This window comes from Erpetoichthys calabaricus, chromosome 4, assembly GCF_900747795.2.
Source record: "Erpetoichthys calabaricus chromosome 4, fErpCal1.3, whole genome shotgun sequence".
In the NCBI taxonomy this organism is placed as follows: domain Eukaryota; kingdom Metazoa; phylum Chordata; class Cladistia; order Polypteriformes; family Polypteridae; genus Erpetoichthys; species Erpetoichthys calabaricus.
The window spans coordinates 59240849-59267604 of NC_041397.2; the positions used below are offsets into that span (position 1 = coordinate 59240849).

The 26756-nt window shown below is 37.1% G+C and overlaps 1 protein-coding gene across 1 annotated transcript in view; it reads left to right on the forward strand.

Annotated features, from left to right (window-relative positions):
- The window catches only part of LOC114650076 (uncharacterized), a 208809-nt gene that overhangs the window by 29818 nt on the left and 152235 nt on the right, over window positions 1-26756 (forward strand). The window contains 1 exon segment of the mRNA XM_028799516.2: window positions 10139-10174. Coding sequence (XP_028655349.2) covers window positions 10139-10174 — 36 coding nt within the window.

Below are 26756 nucleotides of genomic sequence, written 5' to 3' on the forward strand. Positions count from 1 at the left end.
GCTTTTATCAATATTATGAACTGACTCTCATATTACAATTGCAAGCTCATTTCTGTGAGACCAAACAGTCATTACTCCAGATGCAGAACACTATGTAATTGACAAGGGTTCAGAAAAATTGCACTCTGATTTTTAAGCCATCTGTCAAAATTGCTCATATCATAGCTCAATTGAGGCAGGAAAAGCACACCATGAATTACAGCTAGGAGTAAAACACAGGAAAAACAGTACTTACGCAATATAAGGGGCACATTTATAACATCAGTATGGTGTAAAGCTGTAGCACGATTTTTATACATCCAAAAATACAGCTGTCTGTCTCAATTTCCTGATGTTCACAACAAGCTGTTTATTTGTGGATATTAATGGTTAAGCTTGGTTAGGATTATATTTGTAACAATAATAAAATGTTTGTAGTTGATAATACCAATACTAGAGAAATTTCACGATTCCCAGTACCCACTTGAGGCCATGGCAAAAACAGAAATTCCATTCAACATACTTGCATTCTTTTAAAAAAAAGCGTTATATGATCAAACACAAAATTCAAACAGTGGCTTGCATCCTTCAAGTAACTGAACAACTGGTTTCTATTAAAAGTACCTCCATTATTCAAGTGAAAATGTATCTTTATTCTCTAACACAGTATAAAATGTATAAATACTAACAGTATCAAAAGCTTTTAAATTATGGTATAGTCTAAAGATTGTTACCCAAATATTATTTAAGTAAACTAGTACTGATGTTAATAAATATCGAAATATAACAAAATTTCTGTTGCACAGCTTTCCATGCAAAATCCTAGAAGTACCACGGTAGAAAAATAAACATATCTTTAAGAATGTTATGTACTGATTATGATACAATAGCCACCACAATCATGTTGTCCTCTCATAGTGTTTGTTTAGTAATGTGAATGCATCAGAATGAAAAACATTACAATCTTCAAACTTGATTTTCTCAGTTTCACTTTTGAGCTAATGTAAACTTTATAACTTTGGTTCTGAGTAAAATATTATAAACATTTGGACAATACTGTTAAGAAGTGTAAAAAAGTGAGGCTTTGTCCAGGTGACCCTTGTTAAACTATAATTTCAGAGTGCAAATAGAAGTCAAAATTGACTGACTTGGTGACATATTGTTGTATCTAAAGTCCAATTTAAAGGCTACCATTATATTCTGTTAACTAAACTGTAAGGATGCTTCAACAAGCTATTGCCAAAAATGTAATTCACTTAGCCATAGTAAATGTATGTAGCATTGGTTTAATTGGCTCATTATTATGAGATACAGTTGCATATAAAGAAATAAATAGTTATCTTAATGATAAAATACCTGTATTTCTGGATAAGAACACTTTAACAACAATGATAGTTGTTAATATTATATTAACATAATTTGAAAAAAAAATATATATATAATGCAGAATTAACTCACTAACTCACTGACTGACTCACTGATTTCCCATTTACTATAAAAGCGGAAAAGACTGTATTTAGGGCAGTAGGTGTCTACTAAGATAGGACATTTCAATATTTAGGAGTAAAAACTTGCAAAATTAAAAAAAGAAGTTATATTTTTATCAAAATACTAGAAGAAAAAATAGTTTTATCTAATTAGTATATGTGAAATTGGAAATTTCAGAAAACCAATATGGATGCATCCAGGAAAACCTTTGTTCTGCTTGCTCCATCAGAATAAACACCAATTCATAAAAATGCATTATGTGATATTTTGCATTGTCCAGACAGTGTAGCAACATGTTCACAGATAGAAGTTGGACAGTACTGTATGGTTTAATGAGATACAAATAGACAGAAGTGCTAATAAACAGCATAATACTACTGCTTTCACTAAAGTTCACAGTGTATGTCGCCGTTTTGGATTAACGTCATGATCTAAAGTTGGACAAACTAGGACTTGACAGATCAACCCCAAGTTTCTGAGTTGGAAATCTGACTTAAGGTGGTGTTCCAGTTGAACATTCTGACAAGGAACTCAGAAATTCAGACTTTCTACTTTAAATGTAACGCAGCATTAGTTACATAGTACTTGTGGTACATCTCAATGACCAATACCACTATAACCGAGGCAGTCTTTTTTTAGGAAATTTCCCAGGCAAACGTGGTAACACAGCTAGTCTCAACTAAAGATACAATTAATTTCTTTATTTTTAAATAAAAGGTTGCCCCCATAATAGAAAAGCATCAAAATAAGAGCATTGTGCAAATATTTCCTTTTGTACATCAGTCTCTCTCTTCTTTTAAAGTAATGGTTTGGAGACTCTCAGAGACAAAACCTGGGTAGGGTGTCTGTCCATCATGGGGTGCACACATGCACATACAGTACGCACATTCAGGCATACACCGAAAATATTGATTTCTAAGTCATCATAACAGTTTTTCTCTGTGCTAAACTCTGAGGCTAAGGATCTGCGCTGGTATCCCGAAGGTTACCGGTTCGAATCCCCGTCACTGCCAAAAGAGATCCTACTCTGCTGGGCCCTTGAGCAAGGCCCTTAAACTTCAATTGCTCCAGGGGTGCTGTACAATGGCTGACCCAGCGCTCTGACCCCAAGGGGTATGCGAAAACTAACAAATTCCTAATACAAGAAATTGTATAAGGCGAAATAAAGAGCAAAAAAAACCAAAAAAAAACAAATAGCATTCATTGGATGAAACCCACAGAAACATGAGGAAGACTTTGAGCACTGATTGACACAGTATTTTGTTTGTTAGACAATAAAAGATCACTATAATAAATGGTTGACTAAGTCAGTCCTACTGCAAGTTTATATTTATACAGTACCTTTAGGTTCATGTAAAGTGTTTAACATATTTTAATTTCCCAGAATCTGCCAAGGCAAATATTTATGTATTTCACCTTTGTAGATCTTAATTTAACAAATATTTTTTTAATAATACAGTATAATAACCTTCTGCTTGGTTTCAGGTTTTCACTGCTCTGTCATTTTTAATCATTTGGTACTGGTCAAATGATTACATTGAACAAAGAATTTGGCAGCTTTTCTTCTCCATTTTGTCTCTGACAGCGGGAAACTGGATTCAGTTTAAGCCTGTGACACTTGTGTTTTTGAGTAAACTTTGCCATAACAGTAGCATTGGGATTATATTAAAGAGTAAAAATTTTCTTTAAATCTGCCTATACTATTTTTCTTTACCTGCTGCAATGCAGTAGACTATTATTTATAGTGGTTAAACAGTATTCACTATGTCCAATATACAGATATAAATGCACAATATTTAAAAGTATAAAAGGTAAACTAGAAGTAATGTGATAAACAGAGCAACTTAATGCCCAATTCTGATGACTGGCACTGAATTTTGTTCAAGGTAAACTGTATGATTGTAAAACTGTTCAATATTATATCAGTAAGCAAACTCATTGTTCTTGCTAAACCTTTAAAAGTTCACTTACTGAATTTTTATCAATGCTGCCTCAATGTATGCTGTTTTTTTACATTAATCTGCTCAGTCAAATACATATATAGTTACAGTTGGTAAGCTGCAGTTGGTTCTGCTTTTTGTTCAGTTAAATTAGAGTGTTTAACTTTTTTGACTATATATATATATATATATATATATATATATATATATATAAAAGTCAATGTATGTGTGTATGTATGTTCCAGCATCACTTCTGAACAGCTGGAACGATTTTCACTTGGTACACATGTTTTTTCATTGGTTGACTAAAAATACTGTAGTGTGAAATCATCTTACGGTCTTGTATGCATGTTATCATTCAGTTGACACACGGAATGAACACCAGAGGGCGAACTGGAGGTGACTGTTAGCTTTCTTTATGTCTGAGCACCACTGTGCCCCGATTGCATTTGAAATTAAATAGTTGGCTGGTTCCAAGCGTCAACTGAATAACATACATACAAGATCGCAAGACAAGCACATTAGTGAGTCTTCATTGTTTGTTATATTATTTTTATTTTTAAAGTTGTGTGTTTTTTTAATTATATTTTCCTCAAACAATTAAAACAATTTTTTTTAAAATTATATTTTCCTCCCAGGCAACACTGGGTAATTAAAACAAACTCATAATCGAGTGTTTTTTAGGTAATATTAGTATTCAGTAGAGCATCAGCTTGTGACAAAACCAGGACTGGCAGATTCATTCTGAAACATATATTCAGGCATTAAAGACAAACAGAAAATCATAAGCTTAGCTAAGTAAATTGAATGGGCTCCTTACTGTGGCTAATTCTTTAAGAAGCTATCATCAGGTCATATGTCTTAAGTACCACTGAAACCCAAGCGTCTGAGATCATATTTTAGTGGTTAAGTGCTGTAATTCAATAAAATTATACTACTTTTTTTTATGAGCTGCATCACTGTACAGGATTTTTTGTGAAATTGCACATGGTAATGCACTCTTGCTGAGAGATATACATTTCATATTGTAATTAGCTATTGTGAAATTACATATGGTTTAACTATTTTCCTTCTACTTCTGAGCCGATGCTTTAATTTAACATAGTATTTGTGCTATTTTGCAAGCGTCCCATATACATAATTTCTTATGCATTGTTTTTCGATATAAGTAAATTTCATACTATTTACTGAAACTTACGATGCTGTTTCCATTTAATAAAATGGAAAATCAGAAATTATCAAATGTATTTATTTAAAAATATGCATGAGGAATTGGTTTTAATGGACTTTACTATTGATATACATTTTTTTTTACTTCTTATACTTTATTAATCCCTGAAGCGAAATTGTCTTTTTGCATGACCTTTCGGAGGTTGGAGCACAGGGCCTGCCATTGTACCGTGCCCCTGGAGCAACTTTTTCAGATTAAGGGCCTTGCTCACGGGCCCAAAGGAATACAGTCCCTTCTGGCAGTAACAGGATTTGAAATATTTTATTAAGGCTGTCAGATTGAGTGTTGTTTTCAAATATAATTCAAATTTATTTAAAAAATGTCTTATTTGAAAGCAAAAGCTGAGATTTGATTATCAAAGAATGGTTGTGTGTTTTACCCACACTAATTTTCACATTGCGTCACTCCAGATATGTTATGCAAAGCTGCAGTATTTTAATGATCTGTTTTTGCACTTCACTTCCACGATTATCCTTTCCGTAATTTTGAATGGGTAGCTTGTTATATTAGTAAAACTTACAGCCAGACTCCATCACAACATAGTGTTTTTTTTTATCCTATTGCTCTTTTTTATAATTTTGATCTACAAGTGTACTTAGAGTACAGTAATCCCTCGCTATATCGCGCTTCGACTTTCGCGGCTTCACTCTATCGCGGATTTTATATGCAAGCATATTTAAATATACATCGCAGATTTTTTGCTGGTTCGCGGATTTCTGCGGACAGTGGGTCTTTTAATTTCTGGTACATGCTTCCTCAGTTGGTTTGCCCAGTTGATTTCATACAAGGGACGCTATTGGCAGATGGCTGAGAAGCTACCCAATCAGACCATGTATTACGTATTAAATAAAACTCCTCAAATATATTGTGAGCACAGGGGCTGTTCGCACCCCTAGAAGATACGGCCACTCCTCAAAAAACACTGAAAGATTACCTTCACATTGCTCTCTTCCTTGCTGGGCTTAAATGTGGCTGTTTTGTCAAGCGATATGCTTCCTGCATGGTGCTTCGCATACTTAAAAGCTCCAACGGCATGTATTGATTTTTAATTGTTTGTTTTTCTCTGTCTCTCTCTCACTCTCTCTGACATTATGTGCTCCTGACGGAGGGGGTGTGAGCAGGGGGGGCTGTTCGCACCACTAGACAATACGGATGCTCCTCTAAAAAAATGCTGAAAGGCTACCTTTACATTGCTCCCTTCCTAGCAGCTGCGTTGTCCATTGGTGCTTCGCATACTTAAAAGCCAAACAGTCCTATTGATTTCTGATTGTTTACTTTTTTCTCTCTATCTCTCTGACATTATCTCCTCCTGACGCGCACTCCTTTGAAGAGGAAGATATGTTTGCATTCTTTTAATTGTGAGACAGAACTGTCATCTCTGTCTTGTTATGGAGCACAGTTTAAACTTTTGAAAAAGAGACAAATGTTTGTTTGCAGTGTTTGAATAAAGTTCCTGTCTCTCTACAACCTCCTGTGTTTCTGTGCAAATCTGTGACCCAAGCATGACAATATAAAAATAACCATATAAACATATGGTTTCTACTTCGCGGATTTTCACCTTTCGCGGGGTTGGGGATGGGGTCTGGAACGCAACCCCCACGATAGAGGAGGGATTACTGTAGTTTTTTTTTAATGCGTCCTTGCCTAAAAAGTATCATTTTGCACCCGATTCAATCCCATTCACTCTTAAACCTGAGATCCTTGACAGTTGTTTAATGCTAAAACCCTTTGGCTAAAGGAAATGGAAAATAACTGTCATAATTCTGATATTCCTTTTATTACAATTGTTTAAAACCCAACTTTAAAGAGCCTTGTCAGCCTGCATGGTGTGTCCCACAATTATTCTTTGTCTTACGTATCTGCTAACTTGACACATAATGCTTAAAACAATTAGGCTTTAATTAAAAATATTCAGGCAACTATTATTAAAATATCACCGCATCTCTGAAAGAGAAAAAAAGTACACAGACTCTGTGGACCCTGACTTGATACTGTGACAATTGCGGAAGCCACCCAGAGGCCACTTTTCGAAGTGAGTCCACTTTAACATCCCGCAAGACAAGGCAGTGAGACAAAAGGACAGTTACTGTACAGGCTTTTAAATGATTGACGCGCAGCACGACAAGCAGAACACGCAGCTCAACAGCAGCAGCAGCAAACCAGCAGCTGTTCTGACCGCATCTCCTTAGCATGCATTCAGCCCCCCCCCCCCCCCACTTCACAACACGAGCGGCAGAGACACGAAGTGGCTGGCGCGTATCGTGCCAAGAGGGTGGGCGAGTGAAGCGATTTGTTCCAAAACTCTGGTCGCAACCCGATTTGGTCGTGACCCGAAGCAATTTTCCCCATAGGACTGTATTTAAATACAATTAATCCATTCCAGACCATATGAACTGTAAATATATATATTTTTTTAAAGATTTTTAAGCATAAAAATAGTTAATTATACCATAGAATGCACAGTGTAATAGTAAACTAAATGTAAAAACATTGAATAACACTGAGAAACCCTTGAACAGAGAAAACTAACATTGCAAGTTCATGCTACAGCCTTACGAACTGCTCGATATAAACAGTTTTTATTAATGAGTTTTAAGCACAGGGAAAAAAATGAAAATTTGAAAAATCCTTAATTTATACAAAAACTAACCATAAACAACCAAGAAAACTTAACATTGCAAGAGTTCACGCTACAGCCTTACGAACCGCTGTGAAAATCCTTGAACAACAGAGAAAACTAACATTGCAAGTTCACGCTACAGCCTTACGAACCGCTCGCTGTAAACACTTTTTTTAATGAGTTTTAAGCACAGGGAAAAAAAAGAAAATTTGAAAAATCCATAATTTATACAAAAACTAACCATAAACAACCAAGAAAACTAACCTTGCATGAGTCGAGTTCTAGCATGAAGGAAGTGAGGAGGAAGAACTAGCCACTCGTAGAAGGACAGTGTTGCAGCAAATCGCCATGAATCTTCCTGGCTTTCTCGCATAACATCGCCTCGCTTACGCTATCCCCTGCAAGTTGCTTCTCGTTCAACCACACTAGCAACAGTTTTTCCACCTCTTCCAGCACTTGAGGCCTCTGCTTGGTTAACACTGTAACTCCTTGTGCAACATCAGCTGCTTTAATGACTTCTTTGTGCTTTAGAATAGTCGAAATCGTAGATTTTGACATCTTGTACTCAGCGGCAAGATCAGTAACACGAATACCACGCTCATACTTTTCAATAATTTCTTTCTTTAATTCGATTTCAATTTTCTTAGAACCTTTCTTCGAACCAACACTACCACTCTTCACTTGCTTAGAGGCCATGGTTAATTGCAAAATTAATGCAAAAGCACACCAAATAGACCACAAAGAGTTCACAGCGAATGCACGCACGTCAGACCGAGAACAATGTACAGGGAGAGACTGAACACATGCGGAAATCATCGGCTGGTATGAACCAGAAGGGAAACTGGCTTGTTCGTCACCCGAGTGTGTGGTCGTGAACAGATGCAAATGTTTGGTGAACTTTTTGGTTGTAATCCGATTTGTACGTGTTCCAAGACGTTCGTGACCCAAGTTTCCACTGTACAGTATGTGTGTATATATATATATATATATATATATATATATATATACACACTGTATACTGTAATGTGTAACATTGTCAATTCATTTCCCACCTTTGTGTGATACTTTGATATCCCTTTATTATTGTTATTATTATTATTAATTTAGCAGATTCTAATCTCTAAGGTAGCTTACAAAAAGAAATCCTCTTATACAAAATTTGATTTGATAAAGTTAAGAACAGTGCCTGAGAGCCCATCATAGTTATTCACTTTGTAACAGAAGTCTCAAAAGCTGTGCTTAAATCTAATAGGGTAAGTAAGTGTAGTATGTCCCCTATTGATAGATATTATCATGTTGTTGACAAATTAAATTAATCCTTCATGTATGCTGTGACTAAGGTAAAAACAGGAGTGAAACGTCTGAAATTTGCAGTTTTTAGTTTATGTTTAGTAAAACTGTAGCTTATTTTTTCTTCTTTTTATGCTTTGGTTTTTGCATGCTTGGTTGTCTGCATAATGCTGTCATTCAGCTCACTTCTTAATTAAATGAGATCAGGGCACCTAAGTAACAAGCATGTCACATTTAAATGATGTCTGTAGGAATCTCCACTAAAGGTATAAAAATACAAATGGCTAAAATTCTAAGGGAAAAGTACATGAACAATCATGGATTCTGGAAGTTTTAATGGAAGGGCTCAAACAAGTAGTTCATTTTAATGCTGATTTCATGTTTTATAGTATTGGTTCCTGCTCATCATTTCCTTATGTACTTAATATCCATCCATCCATCCATTGTCTCCCGCTTATCCGAGGTCGGGTCGCGGGGGCAGCAGCTTGAGCAGAGATGCCCAGACTTCCCTCTCCCCGGCCACTTCTTCTAGCTCTTCCGGGAGAATCCCAAGGCGTTCCCAGGCCAGTCGAGAGACATAGTCCCTCCAACGTGTCCTTGGTCTTCCCCGGGGCCTCCTCCCGGTTAGACGTGCCCGGAACACCTCACCAGGGAGGCGTCCAGGAGGCATCCTGATCAGATGCCCGAGCCACCTCATCTGACTCCTCTGGATTTTATAAAATTTCAGTGTTCAAGAATAATTTGAATTAGAGCAGATTGTTGCCTATACTGTAAGTAGCCCTTGACATATCTTAGATCTGTTCTCATTAACTAACTTAAACACCAATTTAACTTTAAGAGCGTGGTGAAATCTTTTAAATGAAACATCACCATCTGGTTCTGTCTTCATTTTGCATTAGTCAATAAAATTAATGTTACTAAAGTAAAAATACTTAAAAATAATTGTACATTTTATGGTTGTCATCAAGTATAATTTGTTACCCTACTCAAGTCACACAAAAATATTAAGAAATCAAGATGGCATAAATACACTGGTTCAAGGATACACTGTATAAGTGTTTGTTTTGAGACCATTATGTGTAGTTTTTTCCTTCCACACTGAATAGATTGTTGGACATCATGCCTTTATTTGTGAAGGGTTAGATTTCACCATAATAAGAAAAGATAGTCTATCAGTTCATCTTTTCTCTGCCATGCTTATTAAGTTTGAGAGGCATGCAGAGAGCTGGTGTGTACCAGGTTTGAGGACCAGACAAGAGCCAACCCTGAAGATGGCACTAGTCCATCACAATAAAATTAAAAAAACAAAATTTTGTATTTATGACAATTTTTAATCTTACAGAGATGGACTGGCCCAATGCCCATTGTTAATTTTCAGACAAAAGCATGCATGTTAGATTAATTGGCAATTCTAATACTATCCTGCAAAAGACTGGCATCTCATTTCAGACTCATTTTTGTCTTGTGCCTCATGCTACCAGGATCGACTGTGACTTGTAAGTTTGATCATACAGGATGAGGATGTATCCAAGTGTGTATTTTGGGAACATTCATTTTATGTTTGTTTTGTTTTTCTGATTTGTTTTGCAGAGATTCTCCATGCGGTCTTTAAGTGCTCCAAACCTGGTAAGTCTTGCACTTGTTTTGTTTGTTTTATATTCAAGCATGTTAATTGCCACCTTCACTCTCTAAAAAGCCCAATTCTGTACTTGAAACATAATAACAACACAATGTGATCAAAACTTTGGTATATGGTCAAGCTCATCTGAACAACAGAGGAAAAAGACATTATGCCAGTCACAGTTAGCATGTTTAATCACAAAACTGGTTTTACCTAGAACATTGCTGAAAAGGCTGGTCTTCCCATCACTCTGACAGATGGTTGCATTTGCATGCTTGTGTTATGTAAGTAGTGATAAATAATTACATGTGATATATTGCAGAAATTTCCCTGGATAAGCAGGTTAGGAATATGGATGGTTGGATGGTTTTGCAGAAATTGTATTCTATTAAATAGGCAATTTATTGATCACTTTTCCTTAAAGTATTTTATATTGTTTTGTGGGTGTTCAACTTTGTTAATGTGTCTTGCCTTTCCATTAATTTTATTAGGAGCAATTATTGTAATAATTAATTCTGGCCTTACCAACAGGAGGGGAAAAAATACAAAACTCAAAATAGGTAGTCACTTTTTGTGGAAACTTGAACAAGATTACATTTTTTCTTCTGTGCACATACATACAAAAGGTGGCAAAAAAACAGAATGTTTTATGCTGTAAGCCAACATTAGTAAACAGCTTATTAATAATGAAATGCTCATTGACTAAAATAACTGTGACCTTTGGTTGGCGCTGAGAAGACACACCAGATCTGGAGTAAAGAAGTGCAACCCAAAAAAGGGGATCTTATTGAATATCATAAATATACAATATGTACTGCAGGTATTACAGAAGGAGTTAAACAGACATAACAAAATAAAGGAATCCTATGCCATTTTGGGCCTACGCCTAGCACTAGTGCCTGTTTGTTTAACCTGAACAGTAGCTGTCCCACTTACTCAGACCATAAACTTTGCACTCCTCCTTTCTGAAGACTACTCTTGACTCTCCTCCTATCTCTAGACCATTCCACACCCATCTACAGGCTTGGTAATATTTTGACTGGAAGGAATTCTTAAGCTTTCATCCAGGACTATGTACTTTTTCCAGGATCAGGTTTGCCTTGGATAACTCCTGAGGTGTTTATTCTGGTACTCCCCCTGTTGTCCTCTTATGTCTCTGCATACCTGAGTCCCATTATGTATTTAAATAAGTGGGCAGGTGAACATGTAGAGGCCTGATAATAAAGTACGGCAAACCACGCATAAGACAACATGCCTCCCTGCTGAGGAATAAACCTCCCTCAGACTTCCAAGATGTCATCCATTATTTAATACAGTGGCTTAATTGCCAGGACATGGTAACACTGAAAGTGCTTTTGGGAGAGGGTCTAGCATATACATAGTAATGTCTATTAGAACATGGTAAAATCGACAGTGCTTCTGGGAAAGGGTCTAACATATTCTAATAATACTGTTTAGAATTTTATCACAAAAAATTGGAAATAGATAAATAAATTAATTCAAAATCTGACATACTTCTCAAAGTGGTTTCTTGCATTTAACTGGTTACACAGTTTTGCAATATTTTGTTATAGAGGCAACTGTTCTGTTTCTCTCATTCTGTGTTACATACCATTTGTGTAAGTGTCATGGCTAAAAAGAAAAATAATTTCATTATGTCTGAATTTTTATCCTAGCCTACTGAAAAAATAATGATGGTTATTTTGCTCTAGTGTTCATTTATGATCAGCTGCTTTCTGATGAATAACTTCATTAATTGAATGATGGACGCTAGAGGGCAGTCAAGAAAAAGAAACAACTAAGCTTGAGGCAAGAGTTCCAAGTCAATCTGGATGTTGAACAAATTTTACGGCATCGAATTAAACATAATTAAGAACTTAATGTATCTAGTTTAGATCATAAAGACCAATTTTTTTTTTTTTTTTTTTTACAAAGGTCATGGTTGCTTGTAGCACTCAGAATGTGTTAAGCTAAAAATCATTACAAATTTAATTTCTACATCCAAATAAACAGAATAATGATTTAATTTGTTTACTTTTCATTTTAAAATGTTTTGTTTATCCTAAAATATTTCAAGTGTAAAAGTCTTTTTGCTGTAACTGTATTTTGTGTCTTTTAATAACAATTGCCTTTCGTTCATACAAAATAAGTGCCAAGGTTACAGCAACCTTTGACTCACAACTACTTGCAGTGATTTTCATTGCTATTGGGTCAGTCAGTCATGAATGAGAGGATTCAGAAATAGAATACACACTACAGGACAGTGACTTGCATCAGTTAATATTTCTATTTTGACCTTCTTGATATTGCTACAGACTTGATACAGCTATAGTACTCAATGCAAGGTAAGAACGCTCCTTGAAAGGGATTCCTATAGCAGAAGACCACACTTGGTTATACCAGGCCAGTCTAAAGTGCCATTTATTGCTAGTGGCATTTGCTAAGTGGAAAGATCTTATTTGTTCTCACAGATGTTTTGCATCATTACTTGTTAGTAAGCTTTCCCAGTGCTTTCTAAAAGAAAGTGGAATAAGTTACAACAGAAGCTAATCCCTTCTACATTAGATGATCCCAGAGATAGTGATTACCTCTACTTATAATTCATCTGTACCTATAATTTGTATTACTTTGTAGAGAAATGTGGCATCTTTATGTGCAGAATTTAGAAACTTAGTCAATATTTTACTTTATGTAGCTTGTTTTGTTACTGTATTAGAAAACACATTTTGAGGAAGTAATATTATGGTACAGAATAGGAGATGCACGCACATGAGCGTAGGCATACATTGCCCTAAATATAACATTTTCTGAATGTAGAATAACCGTATGACCTGCCTCCTCATTCAGTCATAAAGTCGGAGAGTGCACTTGCTTCTATGTGTAAGGCAACAAATGGCATTTGATGTTAATTCAGCATTATCTGGATTTTCAGTATAATCTCACTGTGAATGGGCTGTAAGGGGTAATGGTTTTATTTTTATAAATGCTAGTGTAAGACAAAAGGGGCCTGAGTGAACAAATAATACTGTTTAAAACTTGTATAATTTATTGAATAAACAGTTATCCAGCACCAAGGACACTGTGTGAAAAAGTAATTATCTGCTTACATTTTCTAACTGGTTGTTCCACCTTAACTGCAACAACTGTAACCAAATGTTTCCTCTAATTTCAATTTTTGCCTTTGCTGTGGTGGAATTTTGGCCCACTCTGCTTTGCTGAACTGCTGCATTTCAAAGGCATTGGTAGGTTTTTGTGCACAAATTGCTTGTTTCAGGTCTTCCCAAAGCATCTCTTTTGGTTTTAGGTGTGTACTTTAACTAGGCCAGTCCAAAATTAGAATTTTGCTTCTTTTCAATAATTCTGATCTGGACTTGCATTTGTGTTTTAGATCATTGTCATGCAGCATAACCAAACTATAATTCAGTTTTAAATCACAGATGGATGACTAAAAATTCTACTTAAAAATTTCTCATACAGAGCATAATTCATAACAAGTCATCCAGGTCCTTATGCAGTTAAGCATACTTAAACATACACACTATCACCTCCATGTTTGACTGTTGGTAAGTTATGCTTACTATGGAATACTGTGTTTATTTTATGACGGACATAATGGGGCCCAAGCTGTCCAAAAAGTTTGACTATTGTCTCATCTGTCCATAGACTGTTCTCACAAAGGTTGGGGATCACTGTGTTTCTAAGCATTCTTAGTTAGCAGTGGTTTCTGCCTTGCTACTTTCCAGTGAAGCCTATTTTCTCCAATGTCTTTCTGATTGTTGAGTCATGAACACTGACTTATGTTGAGGAAAGATGAGCCTGCAATTCTTTTCATTTTTTTAGGATCATTTGTGAATGTCATACTGCACCTTTGGAGTAATTCTGGCAGGGTGGCTAAACCTGGGAAGATTTTCTAAGTGTTTTTTTTTCAGTTTTAAAATTAAGACTGAGCAGAATTGGCTGTAATCAAGGCTAGCTGCGTTCACTTAACAGGCTCTAATTATTCCTTTTAATTGGATTGATTTAAAAAGGTGGAAATTAGTTTTTAGCACAGTGTCAATTTGTGTTGGGTAACCTTGTTCATTACATCAACAGAATAAGTTAAAAGTGTATTATTTGTTCACTCATTTGCATCTTTGTCTGAGAATCTTCTGCCTATAAAATTTATAATAACTGAGGAAATTGTGAATGGGGAAATACTTTGTCACTGTAAATGTGTATTGGTGTGCACAATTAGCATTTACCTCTCCAAACTTTGTTCTGCGGTTTGTGAAAAGTAGTTTATTAGTACAAAATCTAACTTAGTTTATGCATCTAGTCAATATACATACAGATGACTAGCACTGTTAAAAATATTAATAAACATACTGTAAATGCAGCAAGTAACATATAGTATGATACCATAAATTATAGCATTATACTATTTATAACATATTTTCCTTTAAATATAAATTTGTGCACTAAAATACTCTTTTCTCTTTTCTAATATCTTTTTATCTACTGTAGTCATAGCCCATGCTTGGATCATGTTTCGATGCTGTATATACATTTTACAGTAACTGATCAACTTAATAATACAAACACTATCTTTTTGATGGTTAACACCATCCAGAGGAAGTTGTCAGGTATACAACTATAGTAAAATACTTATATAATTCAAGCACCAGCTCATGGTCTCAAAGAGAAATACAGGCAGGTGTTGAACTGGCCACCTTGCTGTTTAAAGTCAATAGGCCATGCTGAGCTAGACCATTTTCTTTTTCAAGTAATTATACCTTTAGGGTTAGCACCTTGTGTTATCACATATTTTAGATCAACATGTTGTCATCCTCTTGTTATTTAATTGGTATACATGTTCATAACAAACAACTGGGATGTGATAGTTATGATAGATGTGCAAAGTCACTTATACTGGATCAATTGGGAGTAGAAAGTCAGCATTCAAGTTTGCAGTTGGAGTGAAGAAGGAAAACTAATCTAATCGAACTTGGGCAGAACCTGAATGCTGCTTCTATTAGTCACCCAGACCTGGGACTTGTACATATCGATATCTATTATTATATATCTATATCTATCATTATATCTACAGAAATTGTTTTTCTTTATATATTAAAAACCCATTCTTTAGATTAGGAAATAATGTATAAAAACATTCAGATCTCCTGCTAGTTACCAGTTCAGAATTCCATTATTTTAAGGATGTTTCTGACAAAATAGCTAAACTGTGTATGTTAATAAACCATACAAGAAAGACTATAAACTTGCACTTCACACTGCAGTGTGTTGCTTAATATTTATTGATGAATGGCTGAAATGTACTTGTTCATTTATGCTTTTGCTCTATTAATTAGACTTAGTGTGGTTATTCTTGTGTATTGAGTAGCCTTGTTTTTTTTGCCTAATGCTTACCAAGGGCAGACATGATTGGTTTCAAATACATGTGTTCGGCTTTCATTGACATTAGACCTATTTCATCCCACGTTGTTTGAAGTTGTGTCCACTGGGGAAGGGTTGTCTGATAATGTTGTGTACATTGACATAGTAATTGCATTTATCAGAATTTCTAGAATTAAATAAATTATTATTTTTATTATCACTGTGGGTAACCTAATTAAACAGTTGTTACCAGTGCTCCATCACTGCTTCATTTTTTCTGCATTCAGAATCCCTGATCAAGCACTTTTTGTCTGGAGTTTTCACTTTCTTTCAACAATCTCAAAGATGAATGTATAGGCTGATTGGTAAGTTTGGCTCTAAGCATTAATGTTCATTATAATGCAATTGCACCCGAAGCAGTGTTGTATGCTGCACTGAACACTGTACTTTAATATGTGTGGGTTCAGAGATTGGATAATCAGGATTCCTTTGTTTAAGTTAGGGAAAAGTACTATTGTTAACATAACATAAAGTAGACGTAATCTCCAGAAAAACAGACTTTTTTTAAACATATGTCATTACCTCAAAATATATAATGTACTGCATAAAAATACTTAAAATGGACATAAACCACTTGAAATATATATTTTTTTTACAAAAGCAGTTATTTAAAGTATATTAAAATACACTATAATAGTGATTTGATGTAACAGGTTTTTAGTTTGTGCTTCTATCATTATTTGAGCGTTTGATTTTACTGTACAGTGTTTAACTTGTTGCACACAAGCAAACAGTAAAACCAAAATGGATTGATAGGCCAAATGGCATTTGGTCTGCAACTTCAAACTGTTGCCTTGTTGCTCACATCTTGAGAACTATTTCATGACTTCTTATAATATATCTGTAAGGCTTTGCAGAGAAAAATGTTCTTTGAGTTGGTTACACAACAAGTGTTTCACATCTGGTTTACAGGTTACATCTGGTGCAGGCAACTGGCAATTACATATCTGTTATGTTATTATGTAACTAATACTGGTAATGTCAACTTTTTGAATAGCCTCCTCTGGGAATTTGAAGTATTTGCAGCTATGCAAAGACATGCTTTTTACAGCCAGAACATTTGACTTTTTATGTCCAAATACTAATCCACTTATAAAAAAAACTAAACAACTCTGTTCAACAATGCCTGATGCGGTTATGATTGTTTTATTAATTGTAATTAAAACTGTTAAGAAATATTATACAAGTGTACTAACACTATTAGGCGGCACGGTGGCGCAGTGGTATCGCTGCTGCCTCGCAGTAATGAGACCTGGGTTTGCTTCCCGGGTCCTCCCTGCGTGGGTTTCCTCCAAAGACATGCATGTTAGGTGCATTGGCGATCCTGAATTGTCCCTAGTGTGTGGGTGTGCAGGATTTGTTCCTGCCTTGTGCCCTGTGTTGGCTGGGATTGGCTCCAGCAGACCCCCGTGACCCTGTGTTGGGATGTAGCGGGTTGGACAATGACTGACTGACTGACTAACACCATTAACGTTGACAAATGAAATCACTTATGTATAATCTTTCAAGACTGTACTAGTCAAACCAACGTAGTCTCTGAAGTACATGACAAATTGTTCCCACACATCAAGCTCTGGCTTGTATTCAAGTAGCTTGTGTAGTCCGTGGATACAGGACTCCACAGCCGCATTGACGTCTGCTTTGCAGCATCTGGGATTTTTGTTATAGCTCTTATGGCTCTTTAGGCTTGGAGGCTAGGGATCTGCACTTGCAATCTGAAGGTTGCCGGTTTCAATCCTGTAAATGCCAGAAGTGATTCCAGTCTGTTGGGCCCTTAAGCATAGATCTTAACTTGCAATTGCTCCATCCTGAGTGTGACATTAAACTTCATCCAGCCCTTCAAGCAGGTCCTCCAACATGCAGGAAGAACTTATGAGTTGGTGGCAGGATTGGCACTCTAGCCACTTTAAAAAAAACCTCACACTGTTCTACTCCATTCGAACTAATGTGGTGCTGAGTTGTCACCCATTGAACGGCTGCGCTCGGGTCCTAATTTGGGATCCTGGGGTGGTTGGGTGCGGCAATGCACTATATCAGTGCATGATCCCAACTTCTCTCTTATGCTGTGCTGTTACATGACTCCAAGGAGTTTGAGTGCTGTGTAGAGGGACTGGTCTGCAAAGCCTTTACACCCAACCCCAATGGCCTCATACCGGGACCCTTCATCCCCTGGTGTGGCAATTGCTTACAAGCTCCAAGTACTTGGCCCTCTTCCTATTGAAGGCATCCTCCATCAAGTTCTGCCATGCAATAATAAGATCAAGGAGGACCACTTGTTGTCACTAACAGCAAGACCATGTCTGGCCTGGGTGTGTTATCTGTTATGGTGTCTGGGAATCTGATATGTTTCCCTAGACTCATCCCTAAGCTGCCAGTCTTGTGCTGTGGCCAGTAGCCCTTCTGTTGACTTGGGCTGTTCCTGCAGTCTCTCCAGCCTTTAGAAAGGTGATACTGTATACTTGCTTGCTGGTTGGAGTAGCAGGTGGTTCTTCAGTGAAACATCAGTTTTTTCAAGGGAGCTGTAAATGTCATTCTGTCTTTCATAAATCATAATTTGTTTCCTTTATGACCCTTTATAACTCGGTGTTATCATAAATGGCAGTCAGTCAAAAAAAAAGTCTGATCCAAAAATGAATAAAAAAGTCAGTGTGTGTACATCAGTCTCTGTTTATCAGTGATCTACCATTGAGTAAAGTTGCATATTTATAGAAAACAAATTTTGCAGTTGGAATTATGGAAAGAAAAACATGCCCGATTTCAAGGCCGCTGGATGAAGTGGGATGGTGTGGAGAGGAGGAAAATTACTTGGAGCGAGATGTGGAGCATGGAGGCTAATAGACTAAGTATTATCATCAGAGCCACATACGACGTCTTGCCCTCCCCAACCAACCTACATCTTTGGCATGGAAAGGATCCAGCATGTCACCTGTGTGCTATCCCAGCAACCCTCAAACACATACTGGTGGGTTGCAAGACCAGCTTAACTCAAGGAAGATACACCTGGCGCCACAACCAAGTGCTGAGATGCTTGGCTGCTGAAATTGAGAACAAGAGAATAAACATTAACGCCATGCCTCTAGAAGCACAAAGTATCATCCGACAGAGAACAACCTTCATGCGGGAAGGGGAGAAACAGCGGACCAAGCCTTTACTTCAAGATAATGGTCCATTGAACCCAGCCCGGGATTGGGAGTTGCGAGTGGACCTCAATCAGAGGCTCACCTTCCCACCCGAAATTGCGACAACTAACCTGCGTCCAGATCTTGTGCTCTGGTCCAAGTCCTGTCAGCGTGTCTTCATCGTTGAGATGACAGTCCCATGGGAGGATGCTATCGATGAGGCATTCAAACGGAAGAGGCTGCGATATGCCAGTTTAGCAGCTGAAGCAGAGGGGCGGGGCTGGAACATCAAAATGTGGCCAGTGGAGGTGGGATGCAGAGGGTTTGTAGCCAGTTCCACCACGAGGCTATTGAAGGAAGTAGGGATCAGAGGGCAGGCTCAACGGAAGGAAATTAAAGAGCTTGCCACTGTAGCGGAACGGAGCAGTCACTGGCTGTGGCTGAAACGTAGGGACTTAACATGGGCTGCCAATTGATCGAGTGGTGTCACCATGCTACATACATCCGGGCCTGATCAACCAGGGGTGGGCCAACCCCGGTGGAGGGTGTCTTGTGATAATTCTGTGGCAAATTTCACTCCATCCAAGATGACTTCTCCTTTCAACTGTTGTGCTGAAGAATTAGGGATTTTAACAACTAGTCCTAGTAAGAATCCAGAATACTAAAAACTGAAAGAAATACTTCATATTTACTGTTTATTTCAGTTGTTTACACAGGGGATAGAAAGAAAATGTTGAAGATTCAAGATTTGTTGACCTAGTATTAATAGAGATCTGAGTTTGAAATGATTGATCTTCATGAGGTTATCTCTTTAAATATGACTGAAAAATGAAGAAAAAAACAAGCAAGAAAACTATTACACCCTCTGTAGATATAATAGGAGACCTACACTTAATGCATTCTCTTCATAATATTGAAACTTATTGACTCATTTCCTAATAAATCGTCTAGGCCCCTATGTTACAGAAATCTAACAGATTCTAAATATAACTTCAAAGCCATCATTTGTACCGTCAGATGCAAACTCCCAGCATTAGCTTCACTGTACATCACTGCCACTGTTGTGATATTTGACTGCTGGCAATAATGCCTGTGTTACTTATTTACCATTAGTAGGATTTGGTGTCTAGCTCATGCTGAAGTGTCTGTAGTGAGTATTTAAAATATATCAACTTAAGGCAGTACTTCCCTTGTTTGTCCAAAGCTACTTCATTGCATTAGCATCTGATGCACCTCTCATGCACTACAGCCATAAAGATTCCTTTGTTAACATTTCACTTGCTAATCTAAAATATTCTGCCTCTTTCGGTTCTTGTATCTTTGCTGTTTCTTTTATAGTTTTTGAACTTCTATTTTGTATTCTTGTGGCAAAATGTCTGGAATTTGAAGGAGGAGAAGTAGATTTACTAAAACACTGGTAGCAAGATCAAATGAGGTTTCAGAATCAACATGTGAGAATGGCATGTGAAAAGTGATGAATAGTGTCTCCTTGAAAACATCAGAAGTTAGTGGTAAGACAAAGGAACTACTGAGACAGAAGGAAACATGTTGGAATGCAGAGGTAGAGATGGCAATCAAGAATACACTGAGGGTGCTATATGGTGTGTCAGAGAATGAAGGCAGAAGGTTACAGGGTGATCCATAAGCCAGCAAAGCGAAATGCTAGTAAAGTGCAAGTGAGTTTCAGAATGAGCATGGAAAGAGAAATGTGTTCATCAAAGCAGATAGCAAAGGAAAGACTGGATACAATAGATGTTGTGAGGAACAGCCCAGACACAGACAGGTAGACATGTTGGTTTCACCACACACACGTTTATTATACATATTTACAGTTGTCCAAGTGCACAAACCCAGTGCCGCAGCACCAATCACCCCTTAACTCCTTGGCCACACAACACAATGCCTTCAGTCTCTGGTCCGCCTCCACTCCTCTCCTCTGAGCTCCGTCCTACTTCCACCCGACTCTTGCCAATGACTGGAGGGAGGCGGTCCCTTTTATACACCCCGGATGGACTCCAGGTGCTTCCCGAGGAACCTCCGTTGACACACCCCTGTGTGGCGGAAGCTCTGGTTGTGTATCCAGAAGTCCTCCGGGTGTCCCCAATCCTCTTCCCCCCAGCACTTCCGGGTGTGGCGGAAGTGCTGAGGTCCAGGGCTCCCAAGGCATCGGGGCGCCACCTGGCGGTGACCATGGGCCCCTACAGGGTTGAGCTTCCAAGCTCTGTACCCGTGGCCCCCAATAGAACCAGGGCAGTCGCCCCCTCGTGTTCTGGAGGAGGCACAAGCCCTCCTCCGGTCCTCCTGGGCATCCCAGCCGGGCATGAACCCTAGCCGGGTGCCACAATGTGAATTGTTTGAAATCATTGAATTGATAGTATTGTTATTACAGATACCAGTAAGAAGTACTGTACATGGAGAAGATGCTAAGTATGGAGAGCAAATGAGATCATGATGTTCATTGTGAGAAAGTAAAAGGACTGAGCTGTAGGTTGTAAAAAGAAGAGGCTAAAAAAGCACTGGAAAAGTGAGGGTAAAGTTAAGGGCCCAGCTACTGTAGAGTCATGTTGGAAATGTTGTAGACTGCCTAAGGTCCTGTGAGGTGAACAGTTGACAGACCTGTGCAAAATGATTGTGTGTGAGTGGAGGATTCCTGAAGACTGGGAACGGTAGAGTGTTCATTCCAGTGTATAAAGAAAAGGGTGGTCCACAGGAGTGTGAGTCATATCAAACAATCACACTTTTGAAGACTGTAATGAAGATGGTGGACAGGGTTCAAGAGAAAAAAATCCGGGATTAAGTCAAAAAGTGAAGTGAGGCTGAAGGAGATAATACTGAAATGGGAAGCTAATTTGAAATGAAAAGGCTCCACGGTAAATACAGGAAACACCAAGGTGATGGTTGGAAGCAAAGGGGCTGGAAGCGTGTAAGAGGTAGGTGATGGGATAAACTCCCATCAAATACATGGTTTGTCAGTCATGGGTGCCTTAAAGGTATAGCGGTATAAACGATGCAGGTGACAGGTGGAAATTGTGTGAGAGGGCGCAGAATGCTAAAGTAGCAGGTGTAAATTTAGATATTAACTGCTGAGTTGTTTAGGGGAAAGAAGGGAAAGTCCAACTACTTAGATTACCATATCACTTTGTTCCTTTTTTACATTCTTTGAAACACCACCTGATTACTTGTGTTTCTCCAAATTTACTACATGAAGTCTGATAATTTGTCACACATTCCTTTTAACTAATGGCCAAAAAAAAGACATCATGAAACTACAAAATCCTCTTACCCTCGAAATGACAAAACATCCGTGAACTCTCTCATTTTCCAAATTGTAGTTCTAATACTGTCATCTCCATACATTTTTGTACTTCTTGTATTTTCTTCCTCATGTTTGACATTAGATTGGCCATCCCATAATTGGAATGTCATAACTTGCTTTTGTCCCAACTGTGGTATATGTTTTCCTGTTATTTCTGGTTACTTGTAGGTATGGGAGATTCATGTGGAGGCTATTTGGATCTGTGCTGTGCCTGCTTTTTAACACTAATTCTAGAGATTTTATATAAGGTTGAATGCTTTCTTGGTGTCTGCCTCCTTCAATCATTTTGCAAGACAAGTGTTACAATGCTGACATCATTTTTATCTCCTATCACAGAGGTATGACTTGAAGACAAGGTCAAATAACAAGGATAGCAACTTTCTAAGCTTGCTGTTTGCTCATTTAGTACTAGTTGCAGCTTCTTAAGCTGAAAATTCATCGCCTTAAGACATAGAATTGTTTTAGAAAGATGGATTGCATGACATCTTTTTTGTTTTTCAACAAATACTTCTTTTCTCTTGAATGCACATGAGTGTGTGGGCAGTACGTGATTTCTTTGAAAACTATTTTGTGCACTACGCCCTACAATATATTCTTGTTTTTTTCTTTTTAATTCTTATACATAATGAGGATCTGTTATTTAAAACCAAATGCTGCTATGTAATCAATATGGTTATATGGAGTCTTTATTAAAAGGAGCTGTATACTTGATTCCTGTTTGCCATCTTATCTGGATGAAAATCAAGTGCTTGTATGAAAATACTTTAATTCAGTAGGAGACTTAATGTTATATTGGTGCTTCTACTACATGCAAACACAATCATATATGCAGCTTGCCTATTAGAGTTTGTTTTGTTTTTTTTAAGCTTTCCCAGACAGCCTCTTTGGAATTTAGGCTCAACACAGATTTGTCGAACCTGTTAATCTGATTAGCCCTTGTACAGCAGCAGGCCAAAAGGGAGAGAAGGAAAGATGCAGCTGTTAATGCACTACCTCATGTGCCTACTTCAATTCAGACGAGAGTTGGAGCCAGCATGTCATATTGCCGTGGGATTTTTTTAGTCTTGTCTTTTCTGAATTTGCCTGACTACACTTGGTCAGGTTTGTTAGTTCTTAATGTGGCACTCAGCTCAGCATTCTGAACCTGACATCATGCTACAAGTTACATTCAACGTCTTGACGGAGACACTTACCTTTAGTTTGGCCACTTATCCGACCATAACATGGGTGGTGAGTTATCATTATATGGTTACACTCATATATTTTGACATTTTTTAAATTAAAGTTATATACTAGTTTTTAAATTTAAAATCTTTTGCTATAAGCAATAAATATATAAACTAAGATGTCAAACCATGCTTGTCATCTTGAATATATATAAGGTTGCTGTAAAGTGCTGTTCTTGTCTAACACCTTGGGATGATTGTATACCACCTTCTTTTACCCAACTATTTTTAACATTTAAATATGAAAAGCTATTAATAGTATAAAACAGCAATATGTACTTATTAAACGGTCAAGCTATTACATAATCTTTTGTAAATGTCAACACACATTAAGTTTAACTGTTACTTTCCTTCATCAGTTTTTGAACTCCATTAATCCAATTCAGCATCGCAAAGGCCAAGCCCATCTTGACAACACTGAGTTTAAGAAAAGGGACATGAATGATCCAGTGGTCCATAAATCTCAGGACAAACTTCAGGGTTGTTGAAAAGTGATTGTTTAAGTTCTTTTGCTAAAAAAAATAAATAAATAAGTGTGCTTAGACGGTAGTTCTGTTACCTTTATTAAAAGAAATCCTACTTTTATGCTTCTTATTGCTGATCTACTTTCTAATATAACATGTTAAAAATTGTGTGCAGTGAACAGCAGGAAATGTAGGAGGCATAAGGTATGCTAGACACAATCGCCTCACCGATTGTAATTAAGAATGACGTTGCTCAAGGCAGCATATGCAGAAATCTTGTAATCCTCTGCGCTCAGTAGTGGAACATTTTATAAGCATGGGGAATAGAATAGCAAGATACATCTAAGATATATATGCATATGTACAGTACATATATATTTTCATATTTATGATACTGAATGTTTTTGAGTGTCTTGTATTGTACCCTGAGAGTACATAGGATGGCATTTATGTTGGTTTTCCTCATGCAAATATGACTTTGCCCATATATCTTCCATATATTGATCTCTTTTAATGCAAATACTGTACTATTTAAGTTGTAAATCTTTCTAATCTTTTTGTATTAATGCTTTTGATTGCAGGTGACTAGGCATGGTTGTGATTGAAAGCTAGAAAACTTTTACATACAAAAAATCTGGGGTTTACTGTTTTTTGAAAAACTTTAAAGTTTAATTTTTATATCTCTGTCTGAATAATGAAGCTGTGATTTTTTTTTAAAAGTGCGTGTGTCTCTTGTTCAAGAAACACCAACCATCTTTCTTCTTTGAAAGTTTAGGGTTACATTGTGATGTATTTAAGAAGATAAAACTTTAGAGGTTAATTGCAAGTTTTTAACTAATGTTTCAAGAGTATAAAACAGTTTAGGAAATACCTTACTGTAAATTGAAGAGTAAATGCAAAGCATTTGTTTAGTCAAAATCTTTCATTCACTTGGTTATATTAAAGCACACTCCTTGCCTTCATAAATTGGCTCCTTTCCAGGCTTGGTTCAGTGAGAGATTTATTTTTTAATGCAGTGATGCATGAAGCCTGGTGAAACTGTAAAGCCTCTTTGAATGTACTGTAAAATATGTTCAATTTACTCATATAACATTTCTACAGAAGTGGTGTTCAACCAATTATAATATATTATTTTCTTTCAAAAACACAGTCTTGGAAAAATATTGGGTCAACCTTAAGAATCCAGGTCAGTAGCAGAACGGCTTTGGCTCCCACTGTGTAGTTTGATCTTTGAAATCTAAGCCTTAGTAAGCATGAACAAAATAAATAGGCAATGCAAACTAACAAAAATGTGCTTCAACCAGTTTAGTAGACTTGAAAAATGTTTTATTTCTTTACCAGCAGGTGTGTGGCTTGATATGTTATTGCAGTTTTAATACCTCTCACTAACAATAATGACAATGAGAACAATTTAAATTGTGCAGAAATACAGCATTATTATCAGGTTTACTACTTTTAGAATTAGCAGCATTTTTAAAGTTGCCTTGATAATTAATATAGTTGCCAAGATTTGGGATTATTCGTTCCTTTAGACACACAACATTAAATCTAATATTGTCCTATGTTAGATGAGTGTATTTGCAGTATTTAACTACTTCTAATAGATTAGTCATATTCTTTTTTCCTTTGAAAATGTATGATAAAACATATATCATCGAAATAGTATAGGTACCCACCTTGACCATCCTGACTTTGAATAAATTGTAATTCACTGCTATGTGAAAGTAAGTTCAGGTGCCCAACTCCATGTGCAGATCATTCCTCTTGGATCAGAGCATGCATTGGGATGCTGAATGAAAAGGGTTTCAAAACCATAGTAGATATTTTCTATGGGACATAAAATTTTAAAAAAGTGCTATTTGAAAAGCAAGTTAATGAAGGTCATTGTCACACTTTGCAGTTAAAAAAGTAAGCAAACATTAGGATTTGACATGGAAAACTAAACTAATATTATTGCTTAATATATGTTAGGATTGGTACTTGTCTTAGAGGAGCTCTCTTTTAATCACATTACATTCAAGTTTTGACATGAACAGGCCTTTCATTCCAATATAATTTTACAATTACTGTTGATGTTATGTTTAAAAAATTTTGAATTTTTGAATCAACAAAAAGTGTCCTGAGCAACTCCACTGCTTGGAAATGTTTCTGAAGTTCTCTATAAAGAAATAATTTCCATCATTTGTGCTAAATGAGTATGCCAAAATTAAACACAGTATCTTGATGAGACACAAGTACACTTGTACAACTTAACCATACCCTTCCTTGACCTTACCCCAAGTCAAATCAAGTTGGGGAGCATGCACTGGTACAGTGCGTTGCTGCACCCACTACATGACAAAACAGCCTGGGATCTTGGTTGGCAACCCCCCAGGCAGACACGCGGTCCAGTCCCACCCTCCGGAAATGACCCTTTATCTGCCGCAGCCAGGTGTTACGTGGGCGACCCTTTAGCCTGGTCCAGCTACTCAGGTCCTCAAATGTGAGCTCAAGCAGAAGGAAATACTGTATCATGAAGCATCTTCTTAATCATTTTAGGACTTAACAGTTATTTTTCATAATTTATACTTTGTGTCTAAACACCCATTGATTAATCATATTTAATGTGGTTATGTGCTACAGTGATCCCTCGCTATATCGCGCTTCGTCTTTCGCGGCTTCACTCCATCGTGGATTTTAAATGTAAGCATATGTGAATATATATCGTGGATTTTTCACTGCTTCACGGATGTCTACGGTCTACAGTACGTGTGCTTCCTCAGTTGATTTGCCCATTTGAATTCAAACAAGGGACGCATTTGAATTCAAACAAGGGACGCTATTGGCGGATGGCTGAGAAGCTACCCAATCAGAGCATGCAGTTAAGCTCCTGGGTGCTGTGCTAACTCTCGAGCATCTCGCGACCATTCTACGAATGGCAAAAGATCTCCAGACATTAGTTGAAGAATGGGACCCGCAAATGATTCGTTCTTTGCAATTTAAAAATGCTCTTGACGGCGCCATGGAAGTGTATAGGAACCTCTTTACAC